The sequence below is a fragment of the Polyodon spathula genome, chromosome 1 (assembly GCF_017654505.1).
Source record: "Polyodon spathula isolate WHYD16114869_AA chromosome 1, ASM1765450v1, whole genome shotgun sequence".
In the NCBI taxonomy this organism is placed as follows: Eukaryota; Metazoa; Chordata; class Actinopteri; order Acipenseriformes; family Polyodontidae; genus Polyodon; species Polyodon spathula.
Window position 1 is genome coordinate 21,687,565 of NC_054534.1, and position 20,704 is coordinate 21,708,268.

The 20,704-nt window shown below is 39.2% G+C and overlaps 1 protein-coding gene across 1 annotated transcript; it reads left to right on the forward strand.

Annotated features, from left to right (window-relative positions):
* The first annotated feature begins 350 nt into the window (after window positions 1-350).
* Window positions 351-20,667, forward strand: LOC121315573 (lamin-B1-like). The gene is made up of 11 exons (XM_041249784.1): window positions 351-1,225; window positions 9,625-9,781; window positions 13,138-13,263; window positions 13,563-13,733; window positions 15,511-15,636; window positions 15,882-16,102; window positions 16,960-17,185; window positions 17,286-17,390; window positions 19,406-19,525; window positions 19,647-19,745; window positions 20,042-20,667. Exons 1-11 carry the CDS (start codon window positions 861-863, stop codon window positions 20,081-20,083), a joined length of 1,758 nt encoding a protein of 585 aa, XP_041105718.1. The 5' UTR covers window positions 351-860; the 3' UTR covers window positions 20,084-20,667.
* The last annotated feature ends 37 nt before the right edge of the window (window positions 20,668-20,704 follow it).

Sequence of the window (20,704 nt, forward strand, 5' to 3'; positions counted from 1 at the left end):
CATGTGTACTGCAATTGCGAACAGCAGATGTATTTATCTCTCTCAAACCAATATTAGGCGTGTGTAAATTGCGTATAGGGGTAAAAATGAAAGGTTTATTTTTCACTAAACATTGAAACGAAATCTTTGAACTATAACAAATGTCAACAAGCATATAAAGCTGCGTGTTTCTGAAAAAAATAATCAACATAGAGATGCGATGTGTGTATGTTTACTACTGCTGTTAAAAATAGTTACAATTTAAAGCTTCCCTATGTATGTTGCAATATGTAACACCAGTTTTTTCTTCAACAAAAAGATCGCAATGTGCATTGTATTGCATAGAGCGGGACAAATCTGACGCATTATGCATTACACGTGTGCTGTTCGGCTTGCCAGGCTACGCTGATGTGTTTTGAATTTTGTCTCAAACGCCCAAATTTAAAGGACGCGTTTCGTTACAAAATATCATTGGCTTTAAACAGTCACGTTGCCCCTGTATGTAAATTAGCGGCCATATTAGTCAAACCCTTTCTTTCATTCTGTTAGGAGACAAAGTAGTAAAAGGAGGCGGTTTTTGGAGCTTTCTTTTCTTTTGCAGCTTTCCTAACTCATTTGTTTTGCTTTTTAACATTTTATTGTTTTCTTTTCATTCTCCTGCTAAATCAGTACTCCCATATATTTACACAAATTTGCAAGAAAAAAGGCGCTTTTTAAATCAGCAGTGTCCTCGTGTATTTTGTTTTTTATATTACAAAAGTGTTAAACAACGTTTATTTTAAGTTTATATTTTTATCTGCTGTAAAAAAAAAAATTAAAATTTATTTTTGCATCTCTGCCGGTTGGCTCTTTTGTCTGCCTTACTTGTCTCTTTTGTTACAATGGCGACGGCAACTTCCACCCCAGCCGGGCAAAGAATAAGCAGCCGCTCCAGCGCTGGAAGCACCCCTTTGAGTCCTACCAGGATAAGCCGGTTGCAGGAGAAAGATGATTTGAGGAACCTGAACGACCGTCTGGCAATCTACATTGACAAGGTGCGGAGCTTGGAATCAGAAAACAGCGTCTTGCAGTTGCAGATCTCCGAGAAAGAAGACGTACGGAGTCGGGAGCTCACCGGCTTGAAGTCCCTCTATGAAAACGAGCTCGCAGACACGAGGAGATCCCTGGATGATACAGCCAGAGAAAGAGCCAAGCTGCAGATTGAACTGGGCAAGATCAAAACGGAGCACGAGCAACTGCTGCAAAAGTAAGATGTTTTTGTAGGCTATGTAACACTTCTAAGAGTAACGTACATTACGTTTGTAGGAAAACTTAAGGTTGTTTCTGTAATAAGCAAAAGTACACTTTATCATGCGAAAATGAACTTTAAAAACAAAACCGGTTTAAACAGTTGTAGGTGTAAGAAAGGTTGTGATTAGGCACTTAAACTAGCATTAATTTGAAGTTTGAAATGCGCACGCTGTGCATTCCACCTGGTGTGAGCGCAAGCGCTTTCAAAAGTTCTGTTGTCAGACCAGCAACGATCCTGGGTGTTGAGATGAAATTACTTGCACCTCTAAATGTCAAAGCTATTGAACTTTACTGAGTTAGACATCAAGTTTTCTGAGGAAAATTATCAAAGGTGGTCGTGTATCGTGCGTAGTTGATACTTTGTTAACCTAGTGCAGCCTACGGTATGTTTTTTAGTCGATACATTGGAACTAAAAGTGAGTGCCACACCTTTTTGTTTTGTAGGATACTATAGGGGGTGGAGTGCATAGGTCACCGAAATGTTTGACGAAGTCTTATCTGTTTCTAGTCGTATGTTAAATGATTTACTTCTAGGCCTATATTGATATAACCGTGACGCAACCCAGACTATTCCAGTCGCCTGTACCCCGCTTTCTTTTTCCCGCACTTTAATGGTTGGGATAAAGGTGGTCGTTCTGCTCGGATAGTAGACTGCTGATAGTACAGCTCTACAACTAGATCATGGCCTTTTTGAAAGGGAGGGGTGGAGGTGTTTTTTTTCTTTAACACGAGGATTATTGTTCAATACAAATGGTCTTAATTACTTCATGTTAAACGAAGGCAGTATCTGCTCTGTCAAATGTAGACTTGCATTTTTTTTTTTTGTCGTATCATTCAGTTATGCCTGACTTGTATAAAGGGAGCTGTGCCTTAACTGACTGGCTTTCATAATGAACTGTTAACATCTGGACATGTTCGCCTATGTTTAACACGTTGTTTAACAACCGATGGAGAAACGTGCAAAGTACTTTTTATATAGGCAACATAATTGAGCAAGTATTGGTAATTTTCAGCTTTGCTTTATTTAAACAAAACTACTAATGTGTGTAATTATCACTCGTTTGCCATATGAATTTATCTCTACTGATTTGCAGGCATCGCATTATTGATTAATACATATTAATAGGCTGAGTTCAGGTAAAGTGGGACAGCTAAGCTTTGTGTTTATTTACAATCAACAGTTGTTACCAAGTTCTTGCAGGGTATCTACTTAATATGAGCAATTATTTTATTGATGTGACATCACTAAGGTGCGTGGTATTCCTTATATGGAACGCCAGTCCTTGAAAGGACAGGTTAAACTCAATGTCATAACATTCGGATTAGATTAATGTTATGGTTATACATGTTAGACAGTAAACAGTGCTTGATTATGATGTATTTATGCATGTGATATCCTTGTGCCTCAAAATGAATAAAAATTTGTTCATTATGTTTAATATTTTTGTCAAACATTTTTGTACTGTCCCACTTTACCTAAGTTAGGTTAACTGGGACAGCATGGTTCTGGTAATCTGGGACACTGTTAAAGCCTATACTAATGGGGGAAAAGATCCCACTTTACATAAGGAGACCCCAATACCTGTTTATCTACTTTAGTATTTAGAGTGTACCTACCTACCAGCATGTTGTTACCATGTAAATACACATGTATTAAGGGGTATAAAGTGGGTCAGAGGTATGTCATACAGGCCGGGCTCCAGCCACTGCAACTTCTCCGGGGGGAAGCCAGAGCAGGGCCTGATGTCATACTTTGAATTGAAATATTGATTCTGAATTGTGACTAACTTGTAAAAATGAATTCCAAAGTTCAGTGGCACCAAAAGGAAAGGTAGTCAGAAGGAAGGTCCGGGAGCTGGTCAGGGAAGAAAGGCTTGGGGAGAGAAGTTAATCAATGGAGTCAGGACAGGATGAAGGGAGATTGCAGAATATAAGAGGCATTCCCCAGTTATGGTTTTTAGCCCGTGCCTGGAATGTGCCCAAATCCACCCAACAGTGTCGCGTCAAGGTCATTAAGGGGCATCGGCATGCCATAGGCAGGCATCCAGTAATTTCACATGCAAGGACTGCATTTTTTTTTTTTTTTGCAGTAGGCTAATTTAGAAGAAAGCTGACATGCACAGGCTCCCAATCAATTTAAAATGGCACATATGAAATGAATCAAATGTTAAACATCAGATTAAACGTTTTTTTTTTAATTGATAATACTTGTACTTTGCAAATGTTTTAAATTTATTTTTTTAATGATTTAAAATAAGTATACAATAAGCTTCATATCGGTTTAAAATGGCGCATACCAAAAATATATCAATAAAATATTCAGAAGTTTTTGAAGTTTAGTAAATGAAATGTTCATGTTTGAAAATGAAATGTTCAATACTAAATTAAATGTTTTAAAATTGGTTTTACTTGTAAATTGTAAACGTTAAAAATAGTTGCCTAAAGATTAACTGTTTTTCTGATTTAAATAAGTGTATTCAAGCACTCTGCACCATTAAAATCTATTGTAATGCAGTGCAACATGGCTTGTTTTTTAAAAAGAAATTGGTGTCTCACTTTACCTAATGAGGTGTCCCACTTCACCTGAACTCACCCTTGTGATTTTTCCAGCCCAAGAGATGTGCGTGTTACTGCCACTTGAGTTTTCTCCTGATTTTAGTTTCGCCATGCTTCTATATAAAACATAAAGAGCCAATACCCTTCCCCATAAAATAGTAACATGGTGGTATTAGGGGGCCCAGTGAAGATCCAGTCAGATGAATGTAGTTGTAAATTGGAATGACCGGGTTCCATTACCCTGCAGCATAGATTAATGCAATTCAGTTTGTTTTGGAACACAGCATGTGTTGACTGACTTGCTCACGCAACCTTTTGATTTACGCTACAGTACTGTGGCCATATGTATCGGCTTACCTTGAGGATCTCTGCGTGGCAGTAAGATTTCTTTGGATTTATTATGATCTGTTTAGTCTGCTGCATATATAAAACTAATTGAGCAAAATATTTTAAAGTGTATCCCAGTGATAGACAGTGTTCATGATTTTGTGCAAAAAAAGTATGAGTTTTATTATCGCGACAGCTTCCATGTTTTGCGCAAAGGAATGTTTCACTGGATTACAATGTTTTAGCAGGGCTGGGAAAAAAAAAAAAAAGCTTTGGTTGCCCCCCCCCCCCCCCCCCCCCCCCAAAAAAAAAAAAAAAAAATAGTATGAAAGTTCAATGATGGGAAGAATATATATTTTTTTTTTTTAAACATGGGATTTACTTCAGTGTTCTGCCCTTGCAGTGTAGTATCCTGATACTGGAGAGATTTTTGCATTGAGTAGTTAAGGGCATAATGGGTGCTGTTTAAACGGGTGATACTAATCCATATTCGCTGGAGTAAATGATTAATGTAGTACATAACTTGAATTATGAAAGGTCCCACACAGTTTTGAATCCTCATGCTGTTCACTTGAGTGACACAGCAAATGTGTGGCCTATGGAGAAAACAGCTGACAAAACTGGACGGCAGTTGTCCAAATAAAGTCCTGTTGTAGTCTTCGGCAAGAACATTTGACCAAACCTGTTCGTTTGAATTTCTTTCCACTGTTACTGTGAACTTCTGTTCATATCACCCTTGAAGCCCATTTATCCTGCTACAAAACTGCACATGAAGCAGATGAGACCCACCAGAAGAATGACTCTGTCCAAGTACAGAACCCTCTGGCTTATTGTGTAGAACACTTTTTTGGTTTTTTTTTTTGTTTTGTTTTTCATTTTAAAATTTGTTGAAAAAGCAGCAAATGGCTTCACAGGTTTTTACAAGAACTCTAGACTTGAATCGGGCCTCAATTAATGGTGGCCACGAGGCAATTGCCATGGGTGCTCATCTCAATTGCTGCAAAGTCTGTCAAAATATGTCTATTCATGGCAAACTATGGCCTCAGTGCCCTTTCTGCTACAGCAACTAGGAAGTGATTACATGATTTGCAGGGGTTAAAAAAGAACACTACTCTTTCAAGCACATGGATTTCTACCTTGTGTAATAATGCCATCTCAAAGATCAATAAATAGGAGAACTTGCACAACTTGCATATGCGCAAAACCTGATCATTTTTTCAGGTTGGTAGTTTACAAATGTTTAAGCTACCTGTAATTTGTTTTTCTGTCGGTCTAAAATAAATACTGTAACTTAAATACGATTCAGTTGCCATTATCCCGATATTTAATGTCCCTTTATGGTTATCAAAATGAAACCAAGATGGTAGGAAATAGTTTTCTACATTTTTAATTTATTTTTAACAAATTCTTGGAGCCCTAGACTTTAAATGTTTGTTCCATAATGTATAATGCAAGGGTGCAACACTGAAATACCTAGGTGTGAACAGTGCATTTTAGTTCATTGGTAGCTTATACATTAAATGCAGCTTTTTATAAAAGCATTGTTTTTAAACCGTTTATGAATGCTGCATTAGTCATGCGTTTAAAATGCACACTGTGCTCAGACTACCTTGCCAGTTCCTCCCTGTTTTGTTTTTAGTTGAGTTATCTGTTTAACTAAAGATAAGCCACAGGATATTAGAAGCGAGGTATGGAATTCAGACTGACTGCGAGAATAAGCATTGCTGAACTTCTGCATTCCTGCTAACTTTATTAGGAGGAGCTGCTTAAATGAAATAGTGGGGAACTTCAAGTATCTAAAACTATTTTCAAAAGTTCTTATCACATCCTGCAGAACTGGCCCTCCTATCAGATTGATTGTCAAAATATACTAAAAAATTAAGGACAGACTAGTAATTTCCCAAATCTTCAAATGTGTACAGCAGTTGTAAATTAAAATTCTTATACTGTTTCCGGGGATAATTTGTCTCTCGACATCCAGTCCCGTAAAAGGGCAGGGCTTTACAACTGTATCTGTTTTCATTCTGGAGTGGTTTGTTTGACCTGAGTTGTGGGATTATGAAACCAGCACATTGCATTTGGAGACATTTTTTTTCTACCATGTGCTGTTTTAAAAAAGACAAAACAATTACATACATTTTAAATAGAAAAAAATTATAATATTTCATCTCTCCTTTTTCACACTACCTTTCCATCTTGTCCATAGTAAATGGATCTGCCTATTTGAAAATAATCTAATCTAATTTGAGGTACTTTGGGACTGGAAGAGGGAGCTCTTATCTGAGGCTTGTCTTTCCTTTGCAAATCTTTACTGAACAGTAGTTACACCCAACGTTCCAAGGCTAACTGTCAAATGAGGTATGTGTTTGGTCTGTCCACACCCTGGTGCTGTAACATGGCCAGCTCTGTCAAGACCCCTGACTAGAATACAAGATGCAAATCGCAATGGCTTTTTGGCAAGGCAGTGTTAATCAAAGACTTGCAGCCTTTTTGAGGGGTTTGTGGTAGGCTATGGGAACAAACCTTTGAAAGGCAAGCTCAATTTTTTATAGATTTTTTTCCTTCTGCAATAGCTTTTTTTTTTTTTTTTTTTCTCTTCTAGAAAGTCCTATCTGTTAACTATACTAGTCTGAGAGACCTGGACAGGACATGTTTTTTTGTGGAACTGCTGTGCTTGCCTGCTGCCTTCCTTTTCTAGAGCCTGTGAATGAACAGATGGACAGAGCAGCAGAAGGAACTGTTTTCCTAAGGAGCGTTTCAGCTGCCTGAAGCTGTATGTTGTCAGGGGCAGGTTTTACAACATTAGACTAGCTAGACTGCTCTGTCTGGTTGGATCAAGCTCTTGCTGGTCTTGGTCCAGTCTTTGGCAAGTGTTCTTCCGTACTGATTCTACAGTTGACATTCTCCCTTGAACACTGTTCCATTATGGAGGAGTCTTTTTGGTTATAAAGATAATTATCAAGCCAGGCTGTTCATTTTGGTTTACTACTGTTTTTTGTGATTTCTAACATGATTTTCATGCCAAATTGGTTGTCGCGCCGCCCCCCCCCCCCCCCCCCCCCCCCCGAATTCCTTAACCTACACGAAAAAGAATGACAGTATTGTTTAGGAATGCTTTCCCTGTATTGCATGGAGGCACACCTCTTTCCTGCTATAGTCATTTTATTGGGATGCATTCAGTCTTTGTGATTTGAGCTGTGTAGCTGAATTTTATTAAATAAGCTGTGTATTACAGCAGAAAATATTTTATATCGGCCATTTCTGAAGCCCCACCAGGAATGTAGAGTCATCAACATGGTTTTTCATTGAAATCGTGTGGTGCAGTGAAGTGAAATGCTCTGGTCATTTGTGATTTAAGCTTTGCACAACTGTTTACTACTGCTGTATATCTTTTGGTACAAATGTGTTCAAGCTATCCACAAACATTTTGGTTCTTGAAATAATGTTTTGGGGCCGGGGGGGGGGTTGCTGCCGTGTTAGGCTCTGTGACCTGGAAGCTGCATACTGTGGTCACATTGCTTGTTTGGAATTGGTTTCTCAAATGGGACATCATTAGAAATGCATGTACATTGTTTTGTTTTTACATACATTGTTCCTTGCCAATAGCTGCATGTACATCTGATGCGTTACAAGATATGATACTAGGGTGTGTGAACTGTGCATCAGCTGCAGAGTCACTTGAACAATATCTCGCCCAAAAGACTGAGCACAAGGAGGTTAAGTGACTTGCTCAGCTTCACACAATGAGTCAGTGGCTGAGCTGGGATTTTAACCAAGGACCTCCTGGTTATAAGCCTGTTTCTTTAACCACTGGACCACACAGTCTTTTCGAGTCGGTGACACCTAGATGCTACAGCCGTTTGTAGTATTTTTTTTTTTTTTAAACTGTATTGCGGTCTCCAGAGTTGATAGTGTTGTAGGGATTTTGGTTTTATGTATTCAAAAATTAATACAATTTTATTCCCATTAAATTCCTTAGTTGTAGTTTAACTTTGCAACAGTGTCACACCCACCTTAACTTTTCTTCTTTCCTTTTGTATTCGTTACTGTTAAAATGCAGTCAAGTCAGGGTTTTCAACCTTTTTTTTTTTTTTTTTAAACTGTACCCCTTCTGTCAGGAGGTTTCAGATAAGTACCCTTTACAATTTTCGCTCGGTGAATGGTACCACAGTTGCATAAGGCAGAATAATTTGGTTAACACATTTCTTTTTTTCTCCTGTTTTATCAATATACAATTTTACATAAGTCTGGGACTGACAAATTGCTGAGACAGAAAACCAAACAGGCAGAATTAAAAGGTAGTATTTAGGAATCTTTCGCTTTCTATTGGGAAAAGTATTTACAGTACAAAACAGTCTGCACTGTAAACGTTACAATACTATTTACTTCCCACCTTGGCGTAATTGTGTGCCTTTTAAATTATTTACAATATCAAAAACATTAACCTCAAGATAAAACCTAAATTTAATAACTAAAAATGATCTGAAGGGACTCTGTATAACTATGTTGCACTATCTGACTTTTGTGTTTATTTTTCTATTGCAAGAAAAACACACATTCAACCAACCAGTATTGCTGTTAATAAAGTGCAGCCACGGTAATGAACAAACTGTCAAAGTGATCCCTGTGTTTACTGGAGCATTTATACTTCTAAAAAATGCAGAAACACTGCTTCACTGATACGACAAGCTGAAAACAACAAAGACCATGAGCAGCACAGACCATTCTCCAGGTATAATCGCCAGACACCTGCTTCACCTATATATGTCAGATTGGAAATCCATGCAATCGGAATTGTGTGTGCGTACAGGTGGAAAATGTGGACGTGGTCGTTTTTTTTTTTAAGCCATCCATTTTGAACTGCTAAACAAAGATTTAAATGAGTACACATCACGGTTTAGAGAATACATAATACTGTTGAAGTTCAAGATCATTATAAACTCGGTCTTACTTTAATTTCTATTTGTCCTGCATACCTCCTATGACCCTTAGAAATACCCCCATTTGAAAAACCCTGTTTTAATTAACAGGATTCCGTCCAGTGGTCACATCCTTACGCCCTGTCATTCCAGTCCAGAAAATGTTAATTTTGGTGTTTCTCCATGGTAATTTGAAATAAAAAAGCAGCATTATTTTGCTGAGCCTGTGTGAGCTGGAGTGAACACTACTTCCAGTTAGGTAATGCCTGATAGAACTGTAGTATCAGTGTGTTGTATTTGTTTTAAAACTTTAGTTATTTTTCTTGTTAAATGACCTGACGGTTTGTATTTCTTTAGATTGGCATTATACCGTGGTACGACGATAACCGTGATTTATATTTTTTGATGGTTACCATACCGTCAAAATTTGATACCGTGACACCTGGGTTTCAAATAATTGAAAGCAGATTTGCCTGTAAACTTTTAAAAGCTTTGCAGCTCATTAACATTTACAGCTGTGGTGTGTAAACCAACCTTTTCATCTTTCCCGCAGCTATGCAAAGAAAGAGGCCGAACTTAATGGAACCCAAGCCAAGCTTCAAGACATGGAGGCGTCCCTCAACTCCAAAGAGGCCGTCCTGGCCACAGCGCTGTGCGACAAGAGATCCCTGGAGGCCAGCCTGGAAGATCTGCAAGATCAAATTTCACAAGTGCGTGCACGGTTTGGCTGTGGTTTGTGGTGAAATAATTGTAAGGGGGATATATCGGAGCAGCATTTCTATAGCAACTGCTACATATGCCACATTTTGGGTTGTGGAGTTGGGTGTTAACATGGTCTGTTCAATTCCACCCCAGGGAATTATGCACAGAAAAAAATCAATTATGTGCAAAGTAACAAAAGTGTCGTGCGGTTGTATTGGGTTCTTCTCTCGTACTGGATATCAGAATACTAGCAAAAAAAAAAAGGTTGCTGCGCTCAGCATCAGCTGTATTTGTTCCTGCATTTATGTATCTCAAAGCTAATATTTTCAAATTAGGAAGACGCTCAGCTGTCGATGAAAACGAGTCTGTCAATTTCCCCTGCGGTAGAGCGCTCTGGATCACATCGGGTGCCACCTTCAGTGTACAAAGCAAAGAACATCTTTCTCTTTTGCTGATATATTTGCAACGTGGGACCTTTGTCGTGGCATTTTCTGGCAAAATGAATCAATGTTCTCAGTGGGATCCAACATTTCTTTATCGTTCTCTGTTAACTGTGATATTTAATATTGCGCACTTATGCGTGATACGTTTTCAATGCGTAAAATTACTTGTGGTGTAATTCCCTGGCGTGTATTCAGTGATTTGTTTGCTTTGACCTTAAGGTTTAAGAATTAAGGGCTCCCTTGCAAATGTAGATTTTTATTTTGAATGGACAATGACATGCACCAGGTATTAGGAATAATGAAAATGTTTGTTTACATTTGGACTGAAGTAAAATCTGGTTGCAATTGCTGTAATTCCCTAAATTTCACATCTTCCCCTACCCCCCTCTAAGTTTCTGTATTGAACAGTGATACATAGTGGTTGGTTGTCTCTATTGTATTTGCATTCTTTGCAGAGTTCACCAGCAGGGGGAGCCATAGTCAAAGCTTTCTCAGAGGTAGTTTTAAACGGCTCTCAACTGAGCTCTAGAAAAACAGCTCATTAAGTGGTTTTCTTACCATTTCCTGTTTCAGTTTAGTATTTAAATGTAAGCTATATCCCCTAACCTCTTATGCCCCCCTGTCCTGCGGGCAGAACATGGAACTGCAAGTACACATAATTTAAAAAATCATTTAATATTACAAAAGCAAAATAGCAAAAAAAGACTATCAAAAACGTTGGATTTTTCGAATTCGCCATTTCACCGCCGAGATATTCCCTTCAGTATGTGTCTAGTACCTCACGGTTCAAAAACAACTCGGATTGACTAGCTGTGCGTTTCGCTGCTCTGGCCTTACATCTGTCTGTTGATGGTAAAATCTCCCTGATCACGTTGTAGGGGAAGTCACAAGCTGTACAATTATACCTTGATTTTGTTTATAGCCCAATCCATTGAAGAGTAATCTATGTGCATATGTAAACAAGACATATTTGCAAGCGAGAGCGCAGCATTACGCACATAGAATCAAGGTTTTTTGCAGTTTTCTGATCATTTTTAAATTTGTAAAATTTATAAAATTTTATGAAATGGCGGGCAGTGTTCCAAAGCATCCCAAAAGAAGTCGATTCAGTCTTTTTGGAGGAGATGGATAATAGTGAAAGTGACTGCGAAAAATGATCAACCTTCTGGATTGGAGAGCGATGATTCAGCGTCTGTGAAGCAACATTTGAAGACTGATTGGATCCTTGTCAGGATTTGTAAGTATAATGGATCCAAACTACATTTAATATTATTGCGTAATTTTCAATATGCATTTTTACTGTAAATGTTGGAAAATGCAACCATTTGACTCTCAAGGGGCACATAGAAATATATTTTAACAATTTTTATTGCATAGTAAAGAGCAACACCATGTTTCATCTGTGCTGTGCTGCTGTATACGGTCCCTGATCTTTACGATGCAATACAAGTTGCAAGAAGTAATTGTTGCTTCCCAGCCATCTTTATTAGTTTCTCATTGATGTTCATTGATTTAGATTATTGCATGGGAGTGTTTAGCAAACTTTTTATATTTCCATGATTACAAGGAGTGATGTTACTCACCTAGAGTGTAGGTTTCTTAGCCTTTCAAGATAAGCTGTCTGCCTGCCCCAACAATCACTCGCTCGGTTCCTTTGTTTGCCACATGTCAATCAAAGTAAAGATGAAAGGAACTGAGGTGTATTCAGTCTGGCAGCCTGATTTAGAGCAGCAAAGGTGTCTGCAATCTCATTATTATTATTATTGTAGACATTTAGCAGATGCCTTTATCCAATAATCAACATAGGTTCACCTGTCAGCAGTGCTTAAATGAGTGTAACCACTTTATTTTGAAAAAAAAATAGCATTATATTGCTGCTTGACATTTACATACTTTAAGCAAGTGAGTAACAAATAGTCAGGTACTGAAAATTCAGAGCTACAAAAAAATCTCAGTAGCATCATTCTCCTGCACAAACAGTTATGCGAGAGCAATGTGCCTGACAGTTGTGGCATTGAACTGAGAGTATTTGTCATGCATACTCATCAAGGATACATTTCGGGCACCCCAAAGCCCAAAAAGACAAACTTTTTGAATGAAATATTGGACAAATAAGTGAAAGAGGATTACAAAATCTAATTCATGTGGCAATGTATAGCATGTGAGGTGCCAGAAGGTAACCTCCGTTTTAGAACTTGCTCAAACTAGTGTATGACGGGCCATTTACACAATATTCATTTTTGGAGAGGTTTGGGGACCCTTGGACCTAGCTTTGTAAAATCTCATGTAGAATTTGATCCCTTTATTCAAGCATTTTCATATTTTTATCCAGTGTAGTAGACATGTTGGGGAAGCACTGGAAAAAAATCTGGTTCTTCATGTGCTACAAGGTGAAAAAATGACGATGGAATATAAACAAATGAAAAGTTTCTTTTTTTTCTGGTTATCTCCTTCCAGTGTGGTACTGAGTAAGACTTCTACCTATCTTCTACCTTGAATTCAAGCCCTGAACCATACCTGTGTTGTCTATACTTTGGAAGATAATGTCATTTATTTAAGACCATAGCATTCCAGGTGGAAATTACCTGTGGGAGGCTGGGGGTTTAACAGGCTAATGCAAGTATTTAGAAGTGTTACAATAATCATGTACAGTAACAGTCTGGTTCACCACTTTAGCTATTGAAGTAAATCGGTAGTATGTAATTGAATTTGGTAGATTTTGAGCTGCGTGCATCCTTGAGTGGTGGCTCATTTGCCCAATACCCAGTCCAGTATAAATAATGTATAGGTCTGACAAGTCCCTTCCACAGCAGAATGTTTCTTATGGCTTAGTGGAAACTAGTGTTTTATAATTGTAGATTTAAAATTATTAATGGAATAGCCCCAGTGATGTTGAATGCTTGTTCTCTTGTGATCCACAGCTGGAGACTGGGATGGTGACTGCAAAAAAGCAGCTGGGAGAGGAGACCCTCCTGAGAGTGGACCTGGAGAACCGCTGCCAGAGCCTCAGTGAGGAGCTGGAGTTCCGCAGGAACGTGTATGAAGAGGCAAGTCACTTTGTGCTTGACAGTATCTAGAATCGCTTAAGTATGGTCACCATTTTTTTTTTTTTTTAAAAACACAATGTGGTCCAAAACTATTGTCTTGTTTTGAAAATATTTGGCCATGTGCTCGGAGGAGGTGGGCAGTGTAAACTTATTTACTTGTATCCAAAATGATCCACTTTTGTAGACCTGAGGTGGGATGGGAGTATCCCTTATTGTAAGTATCTAATGGATAGATAATGGGAATGTCTGCAGCAGTTGCTGTTTAACATTGACTCTGTCTGCTAATGGGTCTCCTAAAGGAGATCAAGGAAACTCGCAGAAGTCACGAGACACGGATGGTGGAGGTGGATTCTGGTCGTCAGATGGAGTATGAGTTCAAGCTGGCCCAGGCACTGTCTGAGATGAGAGAACAGCATGACCTGCAAGTGAAAATCTACAAGGATGAGATGGAACAGACTTACCATGCAAAGGTATGGAGAAGAACCCCCCCCCCCCCACACACACACACACACAGTAAAAAAAAAAAAAAAAAAAACACACACACACAAACTTTTCATGGCACATCACGGTCTAAAAATAAATATTTCAGAATTAAACATTTATAAAGCAGAAAACTGCTTAACATTTAATTCTACAACAAATGTTCCTAAATATTTAAGCACATCTGGACCACATTAAATGCTGAATTGGAGAATATTTAGTTTGTCAACCTTTTTAAAGACATTCTATTTTCACCATCTGAAATGGCAAACAGACATGTGAAATGGCCCCTTGTACTGGACAGAGCAATCTTTAGCAGGAATATTTCCAATGCTGGAAGACATTTTAACCACTGAGCTTCCCATTTATTTTGGCGTTTTTGTGCAGGTTTTTCATTCTTGACAATTTGACAGTTCAGCTTTATTTTTAAATACACCCTTTTTATTATAAAAATATTTCAATAGAGCTTAAATAACAATTTGCTTGCAATTGTAGCATTAACAATACTTTTTTTTTTTTTTTTTACAGTATATTTTTGCAGCATAATAATAATCTTCATAGTGGACCACTATCACAAAGCACTTTACAAGATAGACTAGGGTGTGTGAACTATGCATTAGCTGCAGAGTCACTTACAAGAATGTCTCACCCTAAAAACGGCACACAAGGAGGTTAAGTTACTTGGTCAGGGTCGCACAAGGAGTCAGTGGCTGAGCTGGGATTTTAACCGGATACCTGCTGGTTACAAGCACATTTCTTTAACCACTGGACCACACAGCCTCTAGTAATAGTGCTGCAAATTTAGAAATTCTTTGTGATGATTTGTGATAGATTTCAAAGCAGATGCTTTTCTCATCTCTGCTAACATCTTTATCAGCTACATACACATCAGAAAACATGCATTGCAGATTTTCAACCTTGTAAAATATGTTCCAGTTTTGGGTACGGGTGTGTATTGCTGTTATATGCATTATCTAAGAAGTTTAGGTACATCAACAGCAGAATTAATCTGTCTGTTTGACCAGTACCAATCCTGACAAGGTTTCCTTACAGCCCCTTGTAACATCAGAGAAATACCCTTATCTCATTCTCTGTAGTATGCGTCCATTTTTTACTTTGCAAGTGCAGCTGCCCAGCTGTGCATGGATGGGCTGGTCTGTCAAGTACATTTCTTAGGGACTGCTGCCAGCAAAAACAAAATTGCAGACTATAGTAGCATATGTTCTGCATATTGATTTAGTGTAGAACGTCAAAGATGTGAAGCTTTGCAGATGCGCAGGTAACACCCTACATGGTAGTCTCACGGGAGTGACAGATTTGGACTTGCATGCGCTCCATGTGGAAATCGTGGGATAAGCAACTGGGTGGTTCAATAAATCGTGCAGCTCTATGCAATGTTTGATCATTTACTGGAAGGAAACTCAACTGGCTGCCAGATTCTTAAATGTGACCGGTAGTGCACCACTAAAGTATTTGTTTCCTGTATTTAGGTGATAAATGTGTATTTCCACTATTCAGAAATGGTAATTCACTGACCTACGTATTGCATGGCAATGGGTACGTTTCACACATCTTGAAATCTGATGACTTTGAAGAAAACACAGCCTTAATTATAAGTGTACTGACCTGTTTTAATCTGTCAATCTTGAACCAACTAATGTTGGTCAGGAAGACAAACTGAAACTGTTAAGGGGACTCGGTTCCTCGTTTTTAAATGCCATTGTGTGCTCAATTCAAAGTGGTGACCTGTTTGTCTGTTGAATCTAGGTGGAGAACGCCAGGCTGTCCTCGGAGATGAACAGCAGCGCAGCCAACATGGCCCAGGAGGAACTGAAGGAGACCCGCCTGCGGGTAGAGAGCCTGTCGGCCCAACTTGAAACCCTGCAGAGAGAGGTAAGTGGCTAGTCCTGTAAGTATTTTAAGAGGAGATGCATTGAACTAGCACAGCTTGTTGGCTGTACTTGCAGATATGTTTGAGAGCCTAATAATACTGTCTGCGTGAAAAGGGATTCTAATCAAGTTTGCATGTTCATACATGAAGTTGTGTGTGGGTATTTTATTTTTTTGTAGGTTTACAATGTGACTTGTGAAAGTGGTTTGCAATTCTCTACCAACTAATGTGAACCTGCTTTTTGTAGTCGAGAGGGTGGCAGGATAGGATCAATGAGCTGGAGAATGCACTGGCAAGGGAGAGGGATACCAGCCGCAGAGTCCTGGCTGAGAGCGAGCGAGAGATTGCGGAGATCCGGGAGAAAATGCAGCAACAACTGAACGAGTACGAGCAGCTGCTAGATGTGAAGCTAGCCCTGGACATGGAGATCAACGCCTACAGGAAGCTACTAGAGGGAGAGGAGGAGAGGTAAGACCTGGCAAGGGGGGGGGAACCTTTTAAATATTACAAAAGTGTACATTTAAGGGAATAGCTGAAACTGCTCGTCTCTGTGCTGCCAAGACTTGATTCAAACAGGCTTTCATGCATATGTCCACTGCTTTTGTAAAGCGAAATGCAGTAGGCCTGTTTTTTAGCAGAGCTGTGTCAATACAAAGCAGTTAAACTTACTAATTGAATGTAGTGTGTGGGTGGTTCACTGATATCATGGGAGTCATTGTCTTTTGAGATGCTTCGCCGGAGCACAGGATTTATTAACGCATGCTTTTGTTGTGGACACACTCGGGGTTGCTACCAACAATGGTATTGCCCCAAGGTACTGCTAAATAAAAGTAAATAATAAAGCTAAATAAAACTAGAAAGAAAAGTCCTGCGAGATACCAGATTCTGTGATATTCTCCTGTTCCCTCAATACTTTTAGTGGGGTTGCTCTGATACCTAAAAAATAAAAAAATAAAAAAAAATAATATAATGTCCCGGGGACTGTACTTTTACCAGTATGGGTGCGTGGTAACCAATAGTACGACTGGAGACTTCAGCTGTCTCTGCTACCTTTTTTGGTTATCCATTGCTGCCTGCTGCTGTATCAGGAACCGGCAGTTTGTTTTATCTCAGTTTGTAGACTCTGTTTAGTTCTCCGACCAGAGCTTCTGCTGGGTTGTGTCCTGCTAGGGGCAACCCAGAGAAATAGGAGAGCATAATTTTTGTGGTCGACCCGCTCCTCAACCAGTCAGAGGTCTGTGCGACACGCCCTCGTTCAATTGACAGGCAAGTTAAACTGGGCTTTTATCTAATTTTGTATCTGTGTGATCTTTCCTTCCCGCCAGACTCCGGCTGTCTCCTAGCCCCTCATCCCGGGTAACAGTGTCTCGTGCCTCTTCAAGCCGCAGTGTGCGCACAACTCGCGGCAAGAGAAAGCGTGTCGATGTGGAGGAGTCTGAGGCCAGCAGCAGCGTCAGCATCTCCCATTCAGCCTCTGCCACAGGCAGCATCTGTATTGATGAGCTGGATGTTGACGGGAAATTCATCCGTTTGCAAAACACAGCAGAGACGGTGGGTTTCTTTACTGCTGTTCTAATGAAGAGTCTGGTTTATACAGTGTACATGTTGCATTACTTAACTGGACTGTTCTCTTGTACTGTGCTTTTCACAGGATCAGCCAATGGGAGGTATGGAGCTGATTAGAACAATTGGAGAAACCTCAGCCACTTACAAGTTTACCTCAAAATATGTTTTGAAGGCTAACCAGAAGGTCACAGTAAGTCTAACCTGCAATGATCAAACATATTTTTTGCATGCCTGTATTTTGGTTTTAATCTGGACAAACTAACTTTTTCCCATAGGAAATAAAGGAAATGGTAGGGGTTAGGGGAAACGCTGCCTCCAAAACACATTCGTACATCTATTTCCTTCACGGTTTTATTTTAAACTGCTTATTTGTTACTGACAATAGACATTTTGCTACTGTACTTATGTTGAACGCGTGGTGGTGGCATAGGAGAGGTGGGTGTTACTGGGGTGCATGCTGTGTGGCATGCAACCCATCTAATTACAAAAACCGTATTAATACAACGTCCGCGTTATTCCAAAAGCGCATAAAGGTGCGTAAGTGTGTGTGCGCATTTTTATATAGATATATAAATATATACACATACATACACACACCAGTACTGTGCAAAAGTTTTAGGCAGGTGTGAAAAAATGCTATAAAGTAAGAATGCTTTCAAAAATACATGTTAATAGTTTATATTTCTCAATTAACTAAGTGTAAAGTGAGTGAACAGAAGAATCTACATCAAATCAATATTTGGTGTGACCACCCTTTGCCTTCAAAACAGCATCAATTCTTCTAGGTACACTTGCACACAGTTTTTGAAGGAACTCGGCAGGTAGGTTGGCCCAAACATCTTGGAGAACTAACCACAGTTCTTCTGTGGATTTAGGCAGCCTCAGTTGCTTCTCTCTCTTCATGTAATCCCAGACAGACTCGATGATGTTGAGATCAGGGCTCTGTGGGGGCCATACCATCACTTCCAGGACTCCTTGTTCTTCTTTACGCTGAAGATAGTTCTTAATGACTTTCGCTGTATGTTTGGGGTCGTTGTGATGCTGCAGAATAAATTTGGGGCCAATCAGATGCCTCCCTGATGGTATTGCATGATGGATAAGTATCTGCCTGTACTTCTCAGCATTGAGGAGACCATTAATTCTGACCAAATCCCCAACTCCATTTGCAGAAATGCAGCCCCAAACTTGCAAGGAACCTCCACCATGTTTCTGTAGCCTGCAGACATGTTCGTGTACCGCTCTCCAGCCCTTTGGCGAACAAACTGCCTTCTGCTACAGCCAAATATTTCAAATTTTGAGTCTTCAGTCCAGAGCACCTGCTGCCATTTTTCTGCACCCCAGTTCCTGTGTTTTCGTGCATAGTTGAGTCGCTTGGCCTTGTTTCCACGTCAGAGGTATGGCTTTTTGGCCGCAAGTCTTCCATGAAGGCCACTTCTGACCAGATTTCTCCGGACAGTAGATGGGTGTACCAGGGTCCCACTGTTTTCTGCCAATTCTGAGCTGATGGCATTGCTGGACATCTTCCAATTTGCGAAGGGAAGTAAGCATGATGTGTCTTTCATCTGCTGCAGTAAGTTTCCTTGGCCGACCACTGCGTCTACGGTCCTCAACGTCGCCCGTTTCTTTGTGCTTCTTCAAAAGAGCTTGGACAGCACATCTGGAAACCCCCGTCTGCCTTGAAATTTATTCCTGGGAGATACCTTGCTGATGCAGTATAACTACCTTGTGTCTTGTTGTGCTCAGTCTTGCCATGGTGTATGACTTTTGACAGTAAACTGTCTTCAGCAACCTCACCTTGTTAGCTGAGTTTGGCTGTTCCTCACCCAGTTTTATTCCTCCTACACAGCTGTTTCTGTTTCAGTTAATGATTGTGTTTCAATCTACTTATTGAATTGATGATCATTAGTACCTGTATGGTGTAATTGTTTCATCATACACCTGACTTTGCAAGTTTACCTAGAAGAATTGATGCTGTTTTGAAGGCAAAGGGTGGTCACACCAAATATGGATTTGATTTAGATTTGTCTTCTGTTCACTCACTCTGCATTTAGTTAATTGATAAATATAATCTATTAACATGTCTATTTTTTAAAGCATTCTTACTTTACAGCATTTTTTCACACCTGACAAACTTTTGCACAGTACTGTATATGTAATTTTTTTTTTTTATTTCTGTCCTTGAAGTAACTTGTGTCTTGTTAACAGATCTGGGCTTCCAATGCTGGAGTTGGAGCCAGACCTCCTACAGACCTTATCTGGAAAAACCAGAGCTCCTGGGGTACTGGGGAAGATGTGAAAGTTGTTCTGAAGACTTCTCAGGGAGAGGTACAATATCTGAGGAAGCTTTTATATTTGCAAGGATGGAAGAATACAAAAGAGATTTGGCAGCTCCAGTCCTTGCTTAATCTAGAACTAATCAGATGATCTTTTCATGTTTCTAACCTAGGAAATTGCTCAGAGGACCACTGTCTTTCAAACCACTGTTCCAGAGGAGGATGAGGAAGATGTGGTTGAAGTGAGTGAGGAAGGCCTTTTCCACGAGCAGGTAAAGCTCTGCTTGTATCATTTTAGATGTCTTATCTGGAAGAATGTAAAGTGTAGCCTGGTCTGTCCTGAAGAGATTCCTATGGTAACACGCGTTGCCTCTTGAATGACTGGTTGGCAGCATAAAGCATCTTGGCTCCCTCTAGTGGACTCTAGAATAATTTGCTGTTACTCTTGTTACCTGTATTGCCTAGCTACCACAATCGGACAATATTCAAAATGCAGTGTTTCTAAACAATATTTAAATGCCGAATTGATATTTTCAAAAATGAATTCCTTTTTAACTTTTTTCCCCAGGGAGATCCAAGGGCATCCAACAGAAGCTGTTCAATTATGTGAACATCAACTATACTTCCTGTATTATGGTGTGGTTTTTTTGTTTTTAAAAATTAAGCTGCCTACATCAGACCTTCCTCAGAAATAATACATATTTTTGTACCTTTTTTATGTTGGACTGTTATTTGTAAAAACCATGGTTCTAGAACCTGTTTTTTTATTTGCTTTACAGTTTATTGTACAACACTAAAGCACACAGTTTGTTTTTATTTTACTGGTAATGTGAATCAATTGCTTAACCTCACTACATTTGACAGTTTTGTACAAATTGATTTAACTGAGTAGTTTTAATGTGTAGTTTAGGACTATAGCAAAAGCCTTCTACAATGACTGGGCAGTTTGCCGTTTAAAATTGACACGGTTACTCGTGTTGAGGTGCTGTGAATTTTTTCAATTACTTTTACTTTAAAGATTTTTTTTTTCTTTTAAATTGTTTGAAGGCTGTTATTTTGGGTAATTAGGTGGGTAAACTGAAGGATAGAATCTGATTTTAGTGTGATGTGTACATTAGCTAGGCAGGGAACTGCAGTTTTGAAATTTTAGACAGTATCCTTTTTACAAGTGAAAATAAATGTATTTAACTTTTATTGAAGGTCCTTTTTGCTTTTACTGCTTCATGGTCAT